General features: G+C 37.8%; 1 protein-coding gene across 9 annotated transcripts in view; it reads left to right on the top strand.

Moving 5' to 3' along the window:
* The window catches only part of ENPP2 (ectonucleotide pyrophosphatase/phosphodiesterase 2), a 107120-nt gene that overhangs the window by 45809 nt on the left and 40283 nt on the right, over positions 1-21028 (top strand). For all 9 annotated transcript variants that reach the window (XM_058564851.1, XM_058564848.1, XM_058564847.1 and 6 more), the window contains exons 4-10: positions 885-1010; positions 3337-3397; positions 5255-5352; positions 5575-5654; positions 6425-6544; positions 13373-13428; positions 20287-20352. In XM_058564851.1, coding sequence (XP_058420834.1) covers positions 885-1010; positions 3337-3397; positions 5255-5352; positions 5575-5654; positions 6425-6544; positions 13373-13428; positions 20287-20352 — 607 coding nt within the window. The remainder of the gene's footprint in view (positions 1-884; positions 1011-3336; positions 3398-5254; positions 5353-5574; positions 5655-6424; positions 6545-13372; positions 13429-20286; positions 20353-21028) is intronic.

Genomic DNA, 21028 nt, shown 5'->3' with positions numbered 1-21028 from the left:
ATAGCAATCCTGAATTTAAAGAGTCATGCTTTATTTTTATGGTAATTTTCAATTAGATTTAATAAATGTTCCTGGAACACCTAGCATGTACTAGGCACAGTCCCAGGCACTGGAGATATAATGGTGAAAAAAGAGATGTGACTTTTCCTGTGATAGAGCTTACAGTCTAGTAGATGAAAAGTCAAACAAAAAGTACAGCACTGTTTTAAAAATGAAAATATTACTTTTCTGAATATACCCTTCTGATGGGGTTGAGCCGAGAGCTCTCAATCAAGTATGCTCGGAGAGAAATCTATAACCCAGTTAGTGGCCTCCTTGAAAGTTAGGACTCTGACCTCTCATTGTAGGTAGGGCCACATTTTGGTCAATATTTTGGAACTGTGGGTGTTTTTAGTACCCTTGATACACATCACATCTGTTTAGGACTTTAACCTCCAGGTCCGTCTTATAGCAGGTAGAGGCCATTTAGTTACACTCTCATTTGTATTTAAATCAAGCTGATTATAGTGAAGTAAAGCTACTTTGGAAAATAAAAGAGCCCAGCTATAGTGACTATGCTTACATGGTAGATACTCCTGACACACAACCTTAGAAACCATACATTTTATTGGGTCTTTTAGGACAGTTTGCAAATGGAAAAAGGGTTCCATTTTCCCAAAGGAGCCCAATTGCATTGAGCTTTGGATTCTTATTTGAAAAATTAGGAATTGATCCTATTTGTAAGTCCTCCAAATATCGTCTAGGCCTCAGGCCAACTCTAATTTCACAAGCAGATTAAATGATGTGGGATTTTAACTCTTTTTGTTGGCAACCTTTGTAAGCAATCATGGCCTCTTTCATTGGGTTTGTGTGAAGCAGTGAAAGTTTTATTGTGCCGATTACAGCTGGCGGCTGGGAGTGTACTAAGGACAGATGTGGAGAAGTAAGAAACGAAGAAAATGCTTGTCACTGCTCGGAGGACTGCTTGGCCGGGGGAGACTGCTGTACTAATTACCAAATGGTTTGCAAAGGTACGTGTTTGCTTGGATTGGCTTGAGGTTTAAAAGACTAAAAACTGGAGATGCTCCAAGAGATCTTAGATGTTGTGGATGTAACACCTTAGATATGGGTTTGTGAGGAAGGAATGACTTGTGCTTTTTAATTTCTCATACTTCTTTCTTAATTTTACTTCCCTGCATTTCACTGATCTGAAATAACAAGGAAATAACCCCAAATTCCATAATTAGGTAGAACAATAGTAATGAAGAGATTCCTGAAGTTCCTGTCTTGGTCTTAGATCTGGTTTCCTAGAAGCAGAGCCTGAGACAGGAATTCCATACATGGAATGTATTGAGAGATTGCTCTTCAGGAAAACCATGTAAGGGAGCAAGGGAAGTAGGAATAAAGGGGAGGCAAGCAAGGACGTGGTTTCAGGTGAAGTCTCACCTTGGCCTGCTCTACTGTGGGCTCTGGAAAGTACCTCCTGGCGTTCTTACCCTTGAGGCAAGGGGGTATGGCTTTTGTACCCACTGGATGTAAGCTATAAGCCCAGGCACCAGCAGCAGCCTGAGAATGGGGGTACTAGCTGGTAAAAAGGATCAGGGCACCAACAGCTCCTGTTCTACCCCGAAGCCACGCATACGTGTGTGCTGATTTTGTATGGTTGATTATAGAATATGATGGTTTTATTCCAATAATAAATACTAGTCAATGGAATACTGAAAATATAAAAGATGCAATTTCTGTCTTGAAGGAATTTAAGTTGCCGTGGTACCCACTTATAGAAGTTAATGGAAAGATCCAAGAATCTTATGTAAAGTTTGCAAGTCACTTTTTTTTTTTTTTTTTTTTTTTTTTTTGTGAGGAGATCAGCCCTGAGCTAACATCCGCCAATCCTCCTCTTTTTTTTTGCTGAGGAAGATGGCCCTGGGCTAACATCTGTGCCCATCTTCCTCCACTTTATATGGGACGCCGCCACAGCATGGCTTACCAAGCAGTGCATCGGTGCGCGCCCGGATCCGAACCAGCGAACCCCGGGCCGCCGCAGCGGAGCGCGCGCACTTAACCGCTTGTGCCACCGGGCCGGCCCCTGCAAGTCACTTTTTACTGTCTAAATTAAGTCCTTCTTCCTAGCTGTGACGTGGAACACTTAAGAAGAGTTTCTGTTAAAAGATTTCAGGGAAAAAGCAAATCAGTTCTGAAATGGGTGTAGTGTTGAGTTGTGGCAAGAGGGTATTACATTAATCCTGAGTTTGGAAAATTTCCCTTACCCAAACAATTATTGTAACTTTTGCTAAAGCATAAAATTGATTGAGAATTTATTTCCTTTTCCTTTTTATTTCCCAATGTGGTAAATGTACCAATAAGCCACAAAGGCTGTTAGAAAAGAAAAGAAAGAAAAATCCTAGGTATCATTGGTCATTGAATCACTACACACTGGCTTTTGCTGGTTTAAAAGTCTAGTTGCAGTACTTTTTTGAGGCCCTTGTGTGTGCCCTGGGTTATTACCTGTGTGGTAAAGCTTCTCCATTTCAAGGAGCATGGTACTTCCTTACATAGTTGGCAGTAATTAGATTCTTGGTGACCAGGGAGATTTCCAGTGCTCTTTACATGGGAGCAGTTTCTCCAAAGTCTTCATCACAAATTTTACTTATATTCAAGACACATGATTTTTGTTTGTTTTAGCACGATTTAAGGCAAATGCTTTTGATAATTTTCATTTTCTCCAAAGGAAGCCTCATTTTTTATCTGAGCTCTTTTCTGTTCTCTATTCTTGGTAGGGGTAACTCAGGAAAGACGTAGGTTTTTGCTCTCACATCTTGGTGGCAGATAAAAATGAAAGATAGCATTGTTTTTTATTCCTAAATTCAAGAGCTGTACACAGGTCCGTTGGCAAATAATCTGTCTATTGGAATCTTCCATCTATCATCCCTGAGTATTCTAAGCCTTTTTCCCCAACTGAAGGGAAGTTGTACCATGATTTCTATGGCTTTGAGATGTTCGGTGGCGGAGAAAAGAATGTTCCATCTAATGACCAAACAGTTTATTTCTGGAGGGAAACAAACATGAAATTTTGCTCACTGACGCCACTGGTGTTTTTATCTACAAACCATTTAGACTCAGAAGGCTCACGTAAATACCACTTGGGGTTATTAAATCTTAGCTTTCCCATCATGTATGGGTGTACTCTAGTAAGCCAAACCAGACACTAGACTTTATTTCAGAATTTCTTTTTAGATAGTGTTCCCTAAGCAACAAGTTTCAGACAGGACACAGGTCCTGGAATTGTCCTCTTCAAGGCTCCGGATGGCATTTATAATTAGATTCACCAACAAATTTACCCATTTTTCCCAATAGGAGAGTCACATTGGGTAGATGATGACTGTGAGGAAATAAAGACCCCAGAATGCCCTGCAGGGTAAGTATAATTTATGAATATTATGAAGTTTTATATGTTAGTGGATAAAATATCATAGGATATGGATGGGTACATGGTTAAAAACAATGTAAAACTGAAATCTACTTATATGGGCAAACTTGTGAGTACTTATGAATAATTTACCAGTTAAAAGCTAGAATGTACATCTTGGAGTAGTAAATTTTTTGTTTTTTAATTTTCTCCTATTACCTCTGTACATATCGGAGACTGAATATCCCCCTACATTTCACCTTAGCTGAAGATTTTACAAAGTGTATCTAAATGTCACTGAAGAAGGAAAGAAATGTTTCTGGCAGTGACGTGCTTTTTAAGTGTTTTTTCCTAAAGTGCTGCTTTTGCCTTTTTTTTTGGGTGGGAGAGGGGAGGACTACAGAACTTCTCAAAAAATGTCATCCAAGATGGTAACTCCTACCAGATGCTCCAGAAACTTGACAAACCACTGAAGCCCTGCTTTGCTGGGGTACAGCCAAACTGGAGTGACACCCCACAGCTCAAATGTGACCAGCATAAGGCACTTATTACGTCTTCCAGGAAACTGTTGAAAAGTCACAGACTCTTAAATAAATGTCTGGCAGAAAATGAATTTTCAACCAATGTTTCTTCATTAATGTATTTGTTCAAGTGTATTTTTGTTTCAGGCAGCACAGCCTGGGACACAACAACCAAGTATTTAGATATGGTCTTAATTTTTGCTTCCTTTTTAACTTTAATGAGCCACTTGAACGTCCTTGGACTAATTTTAGTCTTGGACTAAATTTACTATGGCAATAGTTTCTGTCTATTTAAAATGTGTTCAGTTATTTTTGAGGAAAAAGCAGTCTATGTGATACAAGCCCTGTTAAATAATAGTGATGATAATAATAAACTCTTATATAGTATTGTTCTCAGTGCTTTATATGTGATTCATTTAAAATATGCCTTATTTATTATGTGGCTTCAAATAGACTCAAGCCTATACTTGCTGAATTATCTAAACTCTTAGAAACAATTTTGCACATATTTTAGTATTCTCAAGTGATTGAACAACCAGAATATAGTAAAGGATCTATTTCAGCACATCCTGCCCTAGTTACATGGGTAGTCTCGTCCTTTATTGATGTACAGTTTAGAGTTTTTCAATAATTTTAATTATTTTTTAAATTATTTTATAACTAAACCTAAAATAATTTTTTATAAGAGCTTAGTTCTAGTGACAAGAGTGTTACTGCTATTAATTTTTTATTCATTCATTCCTCCATTCATTCAGTCGTGTTTAACAAATATTAATGAAACCCTACCATCGGTCCACAAAATAGAAAGATGAATAAGATACAAACCGTGCTTTGAAACTAGTGAGGAAGAGAAACATGTTAACAGATCATTACAATATAATGTAATATGATATATATTGAATGGTAAAAGAGGTATGAATTAATATCTTAAAGGAATTCAGAAACATGTGCAACTAGCATTATAGAAAAAGAAACCTTGAGCTGGGTTTTAAAGAATGAATAGGAGTTTTCCAGGTAGCAAATGGGACAATATATATTCTGTGTAGATATAAAAGCTTTTCACATTGTGAAAAACCTTGTTTGCAATGTGAGAGGCAGCAGTGGAGGAAGTACATTAGGGGAAATCTGGGGTCTAGTCCTCTCCCTGGCTGTTTTGTGACCTCGATCATTTAACTCCGGACTTCAGTCACCACAAATGTTACGTGGCTGGAAGCCCAGCCTGTACAGATACCCTCACTTGAAGTTTCATCTTGGAAATTCTTGGTCCCGATTATTGAGATTGACTAGGCATAATGGAAACTCTGTGGCAATAATTTTTCTAAAGCTTAATGTGTTACTGTTTAAGGTTTGTTCGCCCTCCATTAATCATCTTCTCTGTGGATGGTTTCCGCGCATCATACATGAAGAAAGGCAGCAAGGTCATGCCCAACATTGAAAAGCTAAGTAAGTCATTTTCATACTGCGTTCTCATCTGTGATCCATGAACTGCACAGTAACTGCTCAGCTATGGGCTTTGAGACCTATGAACACATGGCTTTAAATATATTTTATTATTGGAAATACAAAAGGTTAACACATGTCTTTGATAGTTTATAAAATGGATTTCCATACATGAAGTGATTCCTGTTGGTTCTCTTGTTCTAATATCTGCAATTCTGTTTCCAGGGTCTTGTGGCACACACTCTCCCTACATGAGGCCAGTGTACCCTACAAAAACTTTCCCTAACTTATACACTTTGGCCACTGTAAGTATTTTTTCAAAGGATGTAGATTCAAAGGGCTGATTTCATCCTGAAGTGACTTAAAGGGAGATTTTTAAAACATGTTCCTTAGTGTTCAAAGAAAGTCTTTCTGTTTTCCATCTTACCTGCATTAGTTGTTCACCGTAAATGCCTTTTACAACTTGTGGGTGACTGAACCTCACTGCAACTTGAAAGCTGAAGCCATTTTTCAGGTGCAGTTCTGTCTGAACACATACATCAAACCTCTCTCAAATACCACAGGATCTATTGTTTATTTTCTGAATTTTCAAATAATAATGTTGGCTTCAGGGCTGCTGTGTTTTAATTTTCAGATACTCCCAGTTCTACCTTGCTTTCTTCTTTAAAAACATAATTTGTTTACTTATTTTATTATTATTAATTTTTTGTTGTTTGGGGGGAGAAATAGAACTTAGGAAAAAGGAAAAGTGTATGTAGAAATAGAAGCTCCTTTGGAGGCACATAAGTAAATTTCAAACTAAATGTTAAGTTATTGAAACAAAAATTAATTTCATCTTATTAAATTATAACAGTTAAAACACACAAATATTTAATTTCTTGTAATCATATTAAGTTTCTCAAATGGCTTATAATTAGTCCATAGATAATATTCATGTGTGCTCAGACAGACACTCTTATCTAAATTTAGAAATTAAGTATTGCTATACAACCTCTACGATAAGAACACTTATGATAGGAAATATGTGTGGATTATTGTATTGTTATTTTAACAATGAATTTGCTTTTACACAAAGGGGCTGTATCCAGAATCACATGGAATTGTTGGCAATTCAATGTATGATCCTGTATTTGATGCCACTTTCCATCTTCGAGGGCGAGAGAAATTTAATCATAGATGGTGGGGAGGCCAACCGGTAAGTTTTGCATTTTGTGTGTGTGTGTTTGAGTGTGCATTGAAACATATCATCCCCAAATTTGTTAGCTGCAAAAAAGATGCATATAATTTCTTCATACATGACAATGTTTATGTCTTTTTATATTATATATATGTGTTTGTGCATAATATATATGAATATGTATATAGGTAAATATGTGTATATGTATGTTTATAATATACATGTGTATATGTGTCTATGCATATACAAATGTGCATATATAATATACATGTATATATAGATGTGTATATGTGTCTGTGTATATATATGTGTGTACATTTATGTGAGGTTATGTTTATAAAATTATGAGATGATAATTGTCTTGATTAGGATGACAGTGGAAATGGTGAGAGGTAAATTCCAGAAACATTTTGAAGAAAGAATAGATAGTCAGATCTTATTGATTTATTAGATTTGGGGGGTACAATGAAAAAGAGAGGTGAATGACTATGACTGCCCCCAAATTTTGGCCCAGGTGCCATATGAACTGAAACAGGAAAACTTGCTGAAAAAAAAGAGCTCAATGAAACTCACAGTAAATTCATGCATTCTTTTGTTTAATCCCTTTTTTAAAAAAATCTTGGAAGTTACATATAATAATTAGAATCCTACCTTGATTCTGGACAAGCAAATTAATACTTTGAAAGAAATCATCCCGTTTACTTCACATCAAATGGCTGGGCCAACTGTAAAAAGGAATGTACGTGGCTTTCTACGCAGTATTTTTCCTGTGACTGTGTGTATGGTTAGGCAGCTTGCTTTGGTCAGACATGAGCAAAGCAGCAACATAAAGTCATGGTTGTTGAATGTGCAGAACTGAACTAAGCGCACACGACCCTTGGTAGAAGGATCAGGATCCCCATAGGAACACATCCCAGTACACGCAGTCAATCAGAAACATGTAGAAGGATGGCAAATGGTTCCATCTCGTGTCAACTCTGATTGGGGGCCATGGCTGCCTGCAGCACTGGTTAGGAAAGAGGTCTGGGAGACCTTCGTGTGATCTGCCATGGCATGAAGAGTGGGCAGTGTCTGCACACATCTGTGTATCTGCCATCCTTAAATGATCTCAAACCTGGAAACATTTGCTACAATCTACAGGCAAAATAGAGTATAAAGCAAGAAAAGAATGGTATTGCTCTTTGAGAAAAGGTCATTTGTGATAAAAATATTTGTATTGCGTAATAAACTTGTATGCAAGGTTAAATATGGGCTTTTCATTTAAAAAAAAAACAAAACATTGGAAGCCTTCTTATGTGTCTATAGAAGTGTTTCTTTATAGTCGAGGTTCTGATTCTGCTGTCTTTATTCAGGCTGGACTCCCAGAAGTCTACGATGACCTAGGTTGTGAGCATAGTGAAATTTGTTTACAGGGTGGACTTCACAAATAAAGTTTATGATAGAGGAACATTTTATGATTTAAATAAAATGATTGAAATTAGAGCTCTGTCAAGCTGTTGCTAGTTGGTCTTTATTATATCAATTTTATCATGGAAGCAAACTTGCTTGAAGAACCATAAAGGATATAGGGATAAATAGTAATTTTATCAAATTGGATCACCTTATACCAAGTGTTGACATTAGGTTTCCTCTCGGTTGGTATGACTCAGAAGATGAGTCCACATATTCATTAACTTCTGCAGAAACAGAGCAGAGGGAGTGCTGTTAACCTTCCCAATGAAGTGAAGTCTCTGTTTCAACTCTGTTTGCCCGCTTCCTCACTAACTCTCCAAGCTGACACATTTGACCAAGTTTAGTACTTTCCTAGTGCTGAGCAAGATTTGCGGTGAAAATGATTTGTGTTTCTATCTTCTTGAACAAGAGACCACCATAAGAATTCCAGTGAGCATAGTAGCTATAATTTAAAAACATATTTTATTGAAATTTGGCATAAAAGAAGAACATATGGACAGAAACTATAAGAAACTGCAGTATAAGAGTATAATAAACTATAAATACCGTAAGAAAAGATGAGGAAAAGAGACTTAATAAATATTCCTCAGGCATTTAACCATCCTCTCAAAGGCTTGTACATTTCACAAAATCACCAGTGAAAAAATAATTGGAGTAGAGAAAATATTTATAAAAATCTTAGACAGAGAATTAAATTAAACAACTTATTTTTACTGAGTGATTAACCCATGAAAGACATTTGGCTAAATAATATAGAGGTAGGATTAAATGGTGAATGAGAACCACCCTTATCCTAGTTTAAAATCTAGTAGATGGGATGAGGCATTTGTTCAGTGTCCATCTCAAAATTTTGCCATTGGGCTTCCAAAAATAATTTCTATAATTTAATTTCATCTTTTTTTTTACCCTGATGTAGCCACTTGAGCAAAGTCGAGTCTGCTTTTAATTTGCTAATCTTCAGAATGCACTATTAGAAATTGTCACTCACCGTATGACGCTACACTTCTCATACATATTTTAATAGAATTACCTTTGTTGTTGTTTTAAAATTGTATTTATTTATTTTTTTCTCATTACAAAAGTACGTTTCATACTGTTAATGGAGTTCCTTAAGTGTGTTTGTTTCCTCGAAAATTCTCTCTGCTATGATCCTGCAATCTAGTACTAAGTTAGCTCAGTGGGAGAAATTCCCTGTTCTATTTAAATCTAGACTCAGCAAGGTGAAGACGGAGCAGGACTCCCAGGAGCCCACTAAATGTGGAGACTTGAGAAACAGCCCGACATCCCACTGTGATGCAGGTCCTCTTAAGCCATAGTTTCTGAAGTAAGGAGTTTCTAGGAGGAGCAGATGCATTCTTATCCCTTCTCAAGTTGCTCGGCCTGCAGTTGTTTTTCTGCCGGTATTGGTGATGCAAAGAGTTGGTTCTGAGACCATTGTTGTGAATTACTGTAGTGTAAAAATGCAAGACAGATGGCATGTTCAAGAGAGAGACAGCAAAGAGAAGAATGACATTAGAATAGGGGTGAACTTCCAGGCCCAAGGGTCTGGCTTCATGGAAAGTGTGGGTCATTGCTTACCTCCCTTTTGTCTATTTTATTATCCTGCTAGTGGGAGGCTTTGCTTTCTTTTCAGGAAAATCTTACCTTTCCTTTATTCTGTTGTTTCTTTTTCATATGCTGCTATAAATCTGTATTTTTCTTTCTCTTTTTATTGTATCTTCATGTGCTTAGGATGGACTTTGCTTGCCTGGTCCCTTTGCTACTCGACTGGTGTTTATCTTTCAAATTTCAGTTGAAGTATCTTCCCCAGGTAGCCTTCACTCAGCCCCCCCAGCCCTGGCTAGGCTCGGGGCCCCTCCTTTGGGTTTTCATATAATTTCTATCATACATTTGACCATATCCTTTAGAAATTGTTCACATATCTGCTTTAGACTGTGGGCTCCCTGGGACTAGGGATTTGATTTATCTCTTTATTCTCAGGATCTAACCCACAGCCTGATACATTTAGGTGCCCTACTGCTGCGTTTTGGCCTGACCTGTTCTGTACCCCCAGCTGAGGCATGTTTGCCTGTATTTCCTTCCTGTACTCCATTACTCACCTTCTTCCAGCTCTAATGACCTGGAAGAAGCCACATTGGTCCACCATCTTTTCTGCTGCATCCCCCAACCCTCCCATCCTTAGTTTGTTCTGACTCTTGGCTCTCAGTGACTGATTTGCTCTTGCTGATACCCATCCCTCTGGTCTCCCAGAATTCTGCTTATCCCAGCTCTCTGCTGTTGAATGCAAGCAAATAATTTCCCTGCAAAGAACTGCTAGAAAGGCTCGAATAGTAGTTTATGTTTTCGAAAAATGTTTTTTGCTTATTTTCTTTTTCAAAACTTGTCTCCTTCTCCCACAGCTGCACACTTTACTTAATTTGAGAAAGTGTTGGATTTCACATTGAAATCCTTCTGGTTCCAGTGGGAAAGCTTTTTTTTTTTTTAATTCCTGATAACATATCAAGAAGGTACAATATTATTCCCATTTGTCCCCTTTTCAATATGTAGCATCTAGGACACAAATGTTGAAAACTCTGCCTCTAGATAAAGCAGAGCAATGGAGAAAATATTGGAATTAAAGGCGGGAAGACCAAACCCAGTGTCTTCTCAGCTTATTTTTTTTTTCAACTGAGTTGTTTTACCAATTTCTGAGGAAATTTATATTACATTCAAATTCAGAGAAATCATACTTCCCATTTCTCTAAATTAACAAGGAACTAGGAACTTCTCTCTCTCTCTCTTTTTTTTTTATAGCCCTGGAGGCTCCTTTTCACTTTTCTTCCTTTAATGTCTTTTTTTCCTCTGTAATTACTGGATTTAACTTCTGAATTCTGAAATATAATATATACATATGACCTGCAGAGGAACTTTTATAGCTGCTTACGATTTGATTTAACTTTAGAACTTTCTTTATGCTGCAATCTTGTACCAATTAAACCTTAACAGATCGGCTTCATTACTGCCAGGATACTTTCGTTTGAGATTTTTTAATGTGTTTTTTAATTTCAATTATTCTCTCTTATTTCTTCACTTTTTGTACTTTTCTGACCATGCTCTCAATTTTCTTTTAGAAAATGTGGTCAACATGACTCTTACCAAGACACAGGGAGAAATTTTTTGCTTCTTTTTTTGAGAAGAAATAAAACTTTTACCTTTAATTTGTCTTTGTAGTTCACATTGCTTTTTACAATTGGTTAATTTTTTTCTGATTACAAAGATGTTAATTGTCACTGTAAAAATTCAGGGACGTACGGAAAAGTATAAAGAACAAATAATCCTGATTTTGCCATGGTGAAGATCTTAGCACACTCACTTCTGTCATCTTCTCTCCCAAGGTCTTTCCTTATACCACGGCAAAGACCACTTCTGGTGATCTTTTCCCTTGAGCAGTACTGAGCTAAAAGTTACTCATAGGGTTTCCTGTTTCCCAGATAATGCAACATCAGCATGTATTCCACAAAATAACTTTTGAAAGTGCAGGGTCATCATTTGACAAAATCGCATTTAAAAAAATATTTCATTAGAAGGCCCCAGATTGACCTTACATTTCATATGTAAGGTCAAACATTGCCTAGTACAACTTCCTTGGGAATATCAAGGCATTAGATTTTCTAGGAAGTTATTTGGATATGAATACACTAAGCTTGTGTCTCTGAAATTAATATAAGTGTGAAAATAGATCACTTCACACATATGAGAAACTGGTCTCTACTGGATCTAGTGTGGTTTTGAAGCACCTGTAGAATGTCCAGGACTTAGTTTGAGAGCATCTGCATCCTAGTAGAGGCACTGGAACAAAAATATATGAAACTCCAGGCCCCATCTTGAATCCTGGTTGGCCTGGGGACTCCTGGAGTTTGTCCGTAAAGCGGAAGGCTACTCTGGACCAAACCCTGAAAGGGTGCTCAGAGCAATCTGAGATCCTTGTCTCTCTGATCCATCGCAATGGGATGAGGACCCCACCTCTCCCATGCTAATGACATCCACTGGCATCTCAGACCTCTGTGGATCTAAGAGGGCGCTGTATACTCTGCCGTCCCATTCCTCACTTGCCAGCTGCAGCAGCTGTGATTTGGGGGCTGGGGATTTTCGGTCCCCCTGAGGGGCTTGAAAATCCTTGCAGAATTCTCCCACGCTAGGAGTCTCAGCCCATGAAACCAGGGCCAAGCTCCTGGATGTCCCATGCCTCCAAATTACCCCTTTCCTCGAAAAACAAAGGTTTTTCACTGGAGTGGGTAAGACACTCTCAAAGACATGGGATACAATGAAACCAGAAAGGGGCTGGCTGCAATTCCTAGACCATTTTTGCTTTAGTTTTTTAAAAAACAAGCCACACTTCTCCTTCCTGGTTGCCTTCTAGAGTGAGACGGTTTCTTGGAACACACTTCTGTTCAATGGGACACAGGCCATCCTAAGCTGTTTTTAATGTTCCTAGAATAACTAGATTATGTTTATTTCCATTATTGCATAATAATTAAGATTAAATTTGATCGAGTGTTTACCAAATGCTAAGACACTGTTTTAAGGACTTTAAGTATATTAACTCATTAAAGATTAGAGTAATCCTCTGTGCTAGGTAATATTATCTACATTTTAAAGGAAACTGAAGCATGGAGAGCTTAAGTAACTTGCTGGAGGACCACATGACTGGTAAGTGACAAGGCAAGGCTTAAAATCCAGCGACCTGGTTGTAGAGCTCAGGTTCTTAACTGCTTTGTCTTCTGCCTCCCAAGAACATAAGCTAGAAAGAATATTTAAAAAGCCATAAGGAAATGCTTGGTTCACCTAACTTATCCCAGGAACTTATTCCTAAAATTCCATTTACTAAAAGGCGAAGTAAAAGATATAAGGGGAAATCCAGAATAAAAAATAGCCTTTTTTCCTTTTGATTCACCTAGTTTAAAATAAAACAAGACAAATCTAGGTTCTAAGATCTGGCATCTGTGTGCCAAATTGAGGTTCTCCTCTGTAGGCTTTCTGTAGTAAAGGAAACATATGGTCCACTCCTGGGTCCTTTGATGAGCCGAATTCTGCCACATAAGTGAAATATTGAAAACAATGATCAGACAAGACAGGTACAGAAGAGACTTTTGAGATGAAATAAGAGTTTTAAAAAATGCCACTAGAATCAGAACAGAGCTTTTGAAAGTTTTCGCAGAGAATGTATTGAATTACATTTATGGAAATAATGATTCTGACTTCCAGATGTGAAAAAAAAATGGTTGCAAATAATGTGAAATTTACGGTGAGGTGTGAGTAAAGTATAAGATATCTGATCTAATATATTTTAAAAACTTTTTCTTCTTTGACCAAAACTCAGAACATGTTATAAACCTCTTATATTTTCCTCATTAGCTATGGATTACAGCCACCAAGCAAGGAGTGAAAGCTGGGACGTTCTTCTGGTCTGTGTAAGTTACCTTTATTTTGTCAACGTTTGTAAAATCACAATTACGATTCAGTTTATGAAACGTTAATTCAATTTAATTTTATTTCTGTTAAATGTAAAAGTACTCAAACTTTTAAATATTTTCTGATTCAGAATAACCTTCCAGGTATTTTTTTCCAGAGGCCCTCTCTCCATCTCTCCTCCCTCCTCCTCCTCTCACACTCTTCCTCTTCCCTTTCTCTTTTTTTCCATTCTTTTTTTTTTTTAAAGTTAGAGATTTTCATCTTGTGTGTGTGTTTGTTTTTTTTTGTTTGTTTTTTAATAATTTTTTTTATTTATTTATTTTTCCCCCAAAGCCCCAGTAGACAGTTGCATACCATAGCTGCACATCCTTCCAGTCGCTGTACGTGGGACGCGGCCTCAGCATGGCCGTAGAAGCAGCGGCGCGTCGGTGCGCACCCGGGATCCGAACCCGGGCAGCCAGCAGCAGAGCGCGCCCACTTAACCGCTAAGCCACGGGGGCTGGCCCTCCATTATTTCTTAATAGAATTTAAGGAAGATGTTCTCTTCTTCTTCTAGTCATCCTTTAGATTTTTCTGTCCTTATTTAAAGGTTTTTGGTAATTTGCCACCTAGGGAATGTATATTTCTCTTAGACTGTTTATTGCTGTGGTTTGCATTATCATTTTCTATAAATATATTATGACATGCTGCATTTATTTTGGTTCACAACTTTAAAAATCTAGTGTGATCACAGACAGCTGATGTAGTGGTCTAGAGATTGGAAATTCCAGATGGGCAACAAGGAGAATCCTCTGTTTCCACCAATTTTCCCACTGAACTCTAGGATTTCCCTAATAAGAAAAATGGAACTACTTCTCTTCCCCACAGAGGTGATGGGGGATTAGTAGTTAATGTTCGTAAAATAGTCTAAAGATGAAACTTACCTAATAAAACTGTCAACATGTTGATTATTTCCTTAGTAAGAAAAGGAATCTGTTTCAACTTTCATGGGGATTTTGTTCCCACTGAGATGTTCTTTCCATCTTTTTTTTTTTTTTAACCACCTAAAGCTGTTTCCATATTTGCCTCTTATGCCTTAACAAAAATCTGACTATTCTATAATAGTAGTGTGCTGAGAGCAATCACAGGTTCAACTTAATCCAGAGCGGGTACCGTCTATATTCTCCAAATTTAGGAATAAAAGTAGCTTTTTCGGATATGAAGGGCTAAGTTGGAATTGGGTTTGGTGATTTGAAGCTAAGACAGAGTGTCCCTTTAAAAGTCTCTCTTCTCTTTTTTTTTTAAGGAGGTTTTCTGAGTTGAGAAATAAGTGTGGGTATGGTAGAAATGACACATAAACAGCATGTTGATTTACCAATTTAATCTAATGCATTACATTTTTTTAACCCTTGACTGTCATAGATGCTTATAGAAGTGATTTCTTCTGCTCCACCACATGTGTGCCTGGCAGAATGGAGAGGAGCCAACAACATAATTAATACTTAGCCCCCACCCTTACCCCTTGAAACTGCTGCAAAGCGTCATTGAAAAGGCCCAGTGTTCTGATTTTGAATGGCAATTTTCTCCACCCGTTTCAAACCACTTATAAGAAGGTGGCTTTTGTGTGCCCCAGAGATGTCTGTAGTTTCGCTTTGCTTCTCGGACCATTCTTCTTTTATCTCTGTGTCCTGGGAGTGACTTGCATTCGTTTTGTTCTTTCTTTTTAAAAAAATCTTTTTGTAACATAGAAAAAAAATGTCACACTTCCAGTTATTTAATGGAATATATGTCAGGGAAATCTACATATAGAACATTCTGAAAAATTTAAGATTTAAAACCAGATTCAAATCATAGACTTAAACTCTGAAGGCCATCTTTTTAACGTGGTTCTGTACTGCAACCTAGAATTATTCTTGCTTTTTTAATGATAGTATTTCATTCCAAATCATCCTCAGCTGATGCTCCATCACATTCTTGTATGTCAATTCATGTTTAAAGGCAGTAATTCCCTTTATGTATGAGTGTTTAGATTGATTCTAATCCTAGCTTTGCCACTTATTAGATTCCTGACCTTGGACAACTGATTTAATCTCTCAATAAATCAATGTCCTCATCTTTCAATGGGACTGATAGTGCCTTCATCATAGGGTGTGGTGAAGATAGAATGAGTTAACTTATTTAAAGCGCTTGGTAGGGTACTTAGTACACAGAGAACAACCAATAAATGGTATTTGTTTTCTTATTCACACTATGTCTTTCAACATTGACCAGACAATGGCTACATATATCCTAAGGTAATTTGTACCCCTTTACCGCTAAATAACTCATCCAGTCCATTTTTCATTCCTCCTTTTTTTTTTTTTTCCTTCTTCTGACCATGTCTAATACACTTGGTCTCATGACAAATTCTGTATCAATCAATGATGATAAAGACAACGTCATGAACCTCATTTCCCTTTCCGTTGGACATATGCTCTTCCTTTATCAGATTTGTTTGTGCTGTCTCTGCATTGTATTTTGAACACTAATGGCTAAGGGTCATGTCTTTTTGGTCTCAGGTTATTTCATAGAGATAAACCAGAACTCCTAGGGAACAGAGACCACTTTGTCCAAATCCTCATTTTTGAGATCAGAACACCAAGGCTTACAGAGGTAAAATGTTGTGCCAAGGTCACACTTAGGATGGATGCTCAGACCTCCAAAGTTGTCATCTTATACTCTTACCATACTCTCACACTCAGCCCCTGCCTGGAAAATGATAATCACTTGCTCATCTTTCCAAGCAGAGAATGGTGACTCCTCCAAAATAGTCTTTTTGGTGGGAGTAGCTTATATCTTTATTTATATTCACACAAATGCCTTGAACATAATATGCTTTTAACAAATATTTTGTGAATGAGTGACACATGATACATCTCTGTGGACCTGTGAATCCAGTACATAATGATGAAAGCTAACATTTTCCTGAACTCTTTCTCTGTGCCAGGCACTATTCTAAGTGCTTTACATGTATTCTCTCTTTTAATTTTTAGGACTACCTTATCAGATAGGTACTATTATTATTATTATTTTTTTGATTATTGGTAGTAATAATTTTATTTTATTTTTTAATTTTTTGTTTATTGCAGTAACATTGGTTTATAACATTGTATAAATTTCAGGTGTACATCATTATACTTCTATTTCTGCGTAGATTACATCATGTTCACCACCCAAATACTAATTACAACCCATCAACACACACATGTGCCAAATTATCCCTTTCGCCCTCCTCCCTCCCCTCTTCCCCTCTGGTAACCACCAATCCAACCTCTGTCTCTATGTGTTTGTTTATTGTTGTTGTTATCTACTACTTAATGAAGGAAATCATATGATATTTGACCTTCTCCCTCTGACTTATTTCACTTTGCATAATACCCTCAATATCCATCCATGTTGTCACAAATAGCTGGATGTCATCGTTTCTTATGGCTGAGTAGTATTTCATTGTGTATATATACCACATCTTCTTTAGCCATTCGTCTCTTGATGGGCACTTAGGTTGCTTCCAAGTCTTGGCTATTGTGAATAATGCTGCAATGAACACAAGGGTGCATGTATCTTTATGCATTGGTGTTTTCAAGTTCTTTGGATAAATACTCAGCAGTGGAATAGCTGGATCATATGGTAGTTCTATCCTTGATTTTTTGAGGAATCTCCATACTGTTTTCCATAGTGGCTGCACCAGTTTGCACTCCCACCAGCAGTGTATGAGAGTTCCCTTCTCTCCACATCCTCTCCAACACATGTTGTTTCCTGTCTTGTTAATTATAGCCATTCTGACAGGCGTGAGGTGATATCTCATTGTAGTTTTGATTTGCGTTTCCCTGATAGTTAATGATTTTGAACATCTTTTCATGTGTCTGTGGGCCATCTGTATATCTTCTTTGGAGAAATGTCTGTTCAGGTCTTTTGCCCATTTTTTAATTGGGTTGGTAGTTTTTTTGTTGTTGAGATGCATCAGTTCTTTGTATATTTTGGAGATTAAGCCCTTATCAGATGTATGGTTTGCAAATATCTTCTCGCAATTGTTAGGTTGTCTTTTCGTTTTGTTGATGGTTTCCTTTGCTGTGCAGAAGGTTTTTAGTTTGATGTAGTCCCATTTGTTTATTTTTTCTATTGTTTCTCTTGCCCGGTCAGACATGGTGCTTGAAAATATGTTGCTAAGACGGATGTCGAAGAGCGTACTGCCTATGTTTTCTTCTAGAAGTTTCATAGTTTCAGGTCTTACATTCAAGTCTTTAATAGATAGGTACTATTATTATCCTCATTTTATAGAGGCATCAAAAAGTTAAGTAACTTGCCAAGGTCTCATCACCAACACATGTTAGGGTCAGGATTCAACCCCAGGCATTCTGGCCTCAGGGCCAATGCTTTTATTCCCTACCCCTTACTGGTCAAGCACCCTATCCAATGAGGGTGTTACAGGGTGAACGTTCTGAGCTTGACACAAATTCTATTAGCTTGTATTTTTCCACTGGCATCAAGTGAGTCCATCAGAGTCCATTTTTGTGACTTAACACCAATTATGAAATAAAGTAACTTGTAGGTAGGTAGTGAAGTAAGGTAAAATGAAAGGGCTAGGGCATTTGCTTTTTTTTTAAGTTAGGAAAGAATTCAAAATATGTAATTATTTTGTTCAGATACAGGCGATTTCTAAGGCTGAAGAATTAAATACTTTAAGCGATTAACCTGGCTTTGCTATGCCTATTTCTAATTCAATTATAGGATATAATAAACAGGGTCACATTGATTCAGTAGTATTGAAATTTGTTTAAATTAGGACTCATTTTATGATAAACATGATTTTTTTCTGGGCTGGTAGGATAGTTCTAGACAGAGAAGGGGCCAGAGAAGTGACAAATCCCTGATCTATCAGAGAAGGCCAGAGCTGGTGGGGGTGGGGATGGGGGGAGACTGGTTGATGAGAGCTCCTTCCAACCCTAGCCTTCTACCATGGCTCTGAAGATTTGTCTGTCCCCTAGCTGGCTCTTGCTCACATCCACCAAAAGTAAATGTTTAAATGGCTCACCCAACATCCCATGATAAATTTTTAATAGAGTTTATTTTTTTAGAGCAGTTTTAGGTTCATAGCAAAATTGAGCAGTAGGTTCAGAGATTTCTCCATGTACCCCCTGTCCCCACACAGGCATAACCTCTCCCATTGTCAACATCCTCCACCAGAGTGGTACGTTTGTTACAATTGATGAACCTACATTGACACATCATTATCACCCAGAGACCAGAGTTTACACTAGGGTTCACTCTTGGCCACAATAATTTTTACTAACCACAATTAAACTTGGCCTTTGGTTTGAATTCATTGTAAACATGCTCTAATGCCTGCTCTTGCATGGGGGAGCAGAAAAGTGTGTTATGCTCCTTGTTAGGAAAGAATAAGCGAATTTCCCCATAAATAAAGACATCACTCAGCTTACGAGCATCTTAATTAACTCAGCCCATGATACAGTACTATCACATTAGCCAAGAGCTCTTAAAGCGAGTGCCAGATTTAGGGTAATTATATTTCAACAGAGGAATGAAGCTTGAACACAAAAGTCATTGTGGATGAAGATTATACCCTTTTTGTCAGTCTCGTAATTATATGTGCCTATTCTTGATAGATTTTTCTAGAGCTCGAAGAGAATTTCAAGAATACCTTTCCTAACCCCTTATTTTATAGAGGAGGAACTTAAAGTTTCAGATTAAATAATGTTTCTAAAGTCATATAGCTATTTAGAAATAGAATGATAACTAATTACCATCATTAATAAAAATAAGTTTTTTTAGCACTTACTATGTGCTAGGCATTGTACATGCCCTTTACCTGTCTTGTCTCATTTCATCCTTACAACCAAGCTGTGCAGTGTGCTTTGCTATTATCTTTATTTTACTGATGAGTAAACTGAGGCTGAGAGAGTTCAAAGAGGCCTAGAGGTCAAGAGAGGTCACACTACCAGCAAGAGGTAGATTGGGGATATAAGTCCGGGTCCCTCTGTGACCACAGCTAATGGCTTTACCCAGTAAATGGCAATGATTTTGAGCCTGGAGTCCTTTCTGCCTGTAGCAGAGTCTCTGATCAGCAAGACAGGTTCCTCATTTGACTGCAATCAGAGTTGCCAGTCTCATCTTTGGAGGCAGAGGTTGAGCAATGTTGTATGTTGCAAATAGAAATGGAAGTTTAAAAACTACAGTGGTCTCCCATTATCCTCAGGGGATACGTTCCAAGACCCCCAGTGGATGCCTGAAACCACAGAGAGCACTGAACCCTATACATACTATGTTTTTTCCTATACACACATACTTATGATAAAGTTTCATTTATAAATTAGGCACAGTAAGAGAATATTCGAATTGCCAGCATCCCTACTCTTGCACTTTGGGGCCATTATTAAGTAAAACAAGGGTTACTTGAACACAAGCGCTGCTGTACTGAGACAGTTGATCTGATAACCCATAGGGCTGCTAAGTGACTAATGGGCGGGTAGCGTACACAGCGTGGATACCCCGGACAAAGGGATGATTCATGTCCTGGACAGGATGGAGTGGGACTGCGTGAGATTGTGCACGATTTAAAACTTATTGATTGTTTATTTCTGGAATTTTCCATTTAATATTTTGGACCGCAGTTGACCTCAGGTAACTCAAACCTCGGGAAAACAAAACCATGGGTAAGGGGAGACTACTGTAATTTCAAAGGGGACCTTTTACTACAATGTAGTGAAAGCAGATGGTGGTAAATAGAGAGCCCTTGGCCTGGGTGCAGGAGCAAGCACTCATCAGGCTGGAGTTTGTGGAAATGCAACCAGCATCATTCTTTGCTTGTTATTACCCTACAGGGTCATCCCTCATGAGCGGAGAATATTAACCATACTGCAGTGGCTCACCCTGCCAGATGACGAAAGGTATTTGTTTCCTTGTCCTTCCCTTTCCCTCTTCTTTCTTCAGTACATTTCCATCTTAGGTGAGAATTGGGTGAAAAACTAGATGGATTATGCAATAGAAGCATGGCCAAGGTTTGGTCTTGTTAAAAGTTTTGTGGTTCTTAGCCTTAAGAATTACTTCTGTAAGGACTGAGGTTATAATGGTGTAGGATATTGGGGACCACTTAATTACATGGATTGCTACAGCTATGAATCCTGGCCACCACACCAGAGCTTTAGGGAGTTCCTGCCTTTGATAAATGAACCAGCAGCATCCCAAGGATTGGGGAAGCATTAAGACTAACTTTTCGCTTTAACAGAGTTGTTCTTTCAGGCTGCAAATTGCACGGCCCATGTGAATTATCACTGGGCTCTATTATCTTGAGGATCAAAGACCTGAGTATGTGTTCAGATTTTCCTTTGTGACTTTGATTCCTGAAGGTGGTACCAGGCAGTTACCACAGAGGGGGTGGTGTAGGGGGTGGTGGATGTGGAAGCAATAGAAATAAAAAAAAAAAACAGCAAGAAAGAGATATTGTCCATGGTAAGACTGACAGTGGTTGGGAGATTAATTAACTTGATTTGAGAGGATTTTTTTTTCATTTGTAGGGATATTTGATATTCTTTGTTATGTGTGGTTTGGGGGAGATTCTGAACC

The sequence above is a fragment of the Diceros bicornis genome, chromosome 21 (assembly GCF_020826845.1).
Source record: "Diceros bicornis minor isolate mBicDic1 chromosome 21, mDicBic1.mat.cur, whole genome shotgun sequence".
NCBI classification, from domain to species: Eukaryota; Metazoa; Chordata; class Mammalia; order Perissodactyla; family Rhinocerotidae; genus Diceros; species Diceros bicornis.
The sequence above is the reverse complement of the archived record's forward strand: the minus strand, read 5'-3'. Positions and strand labels throughout refer to the sequence as shown.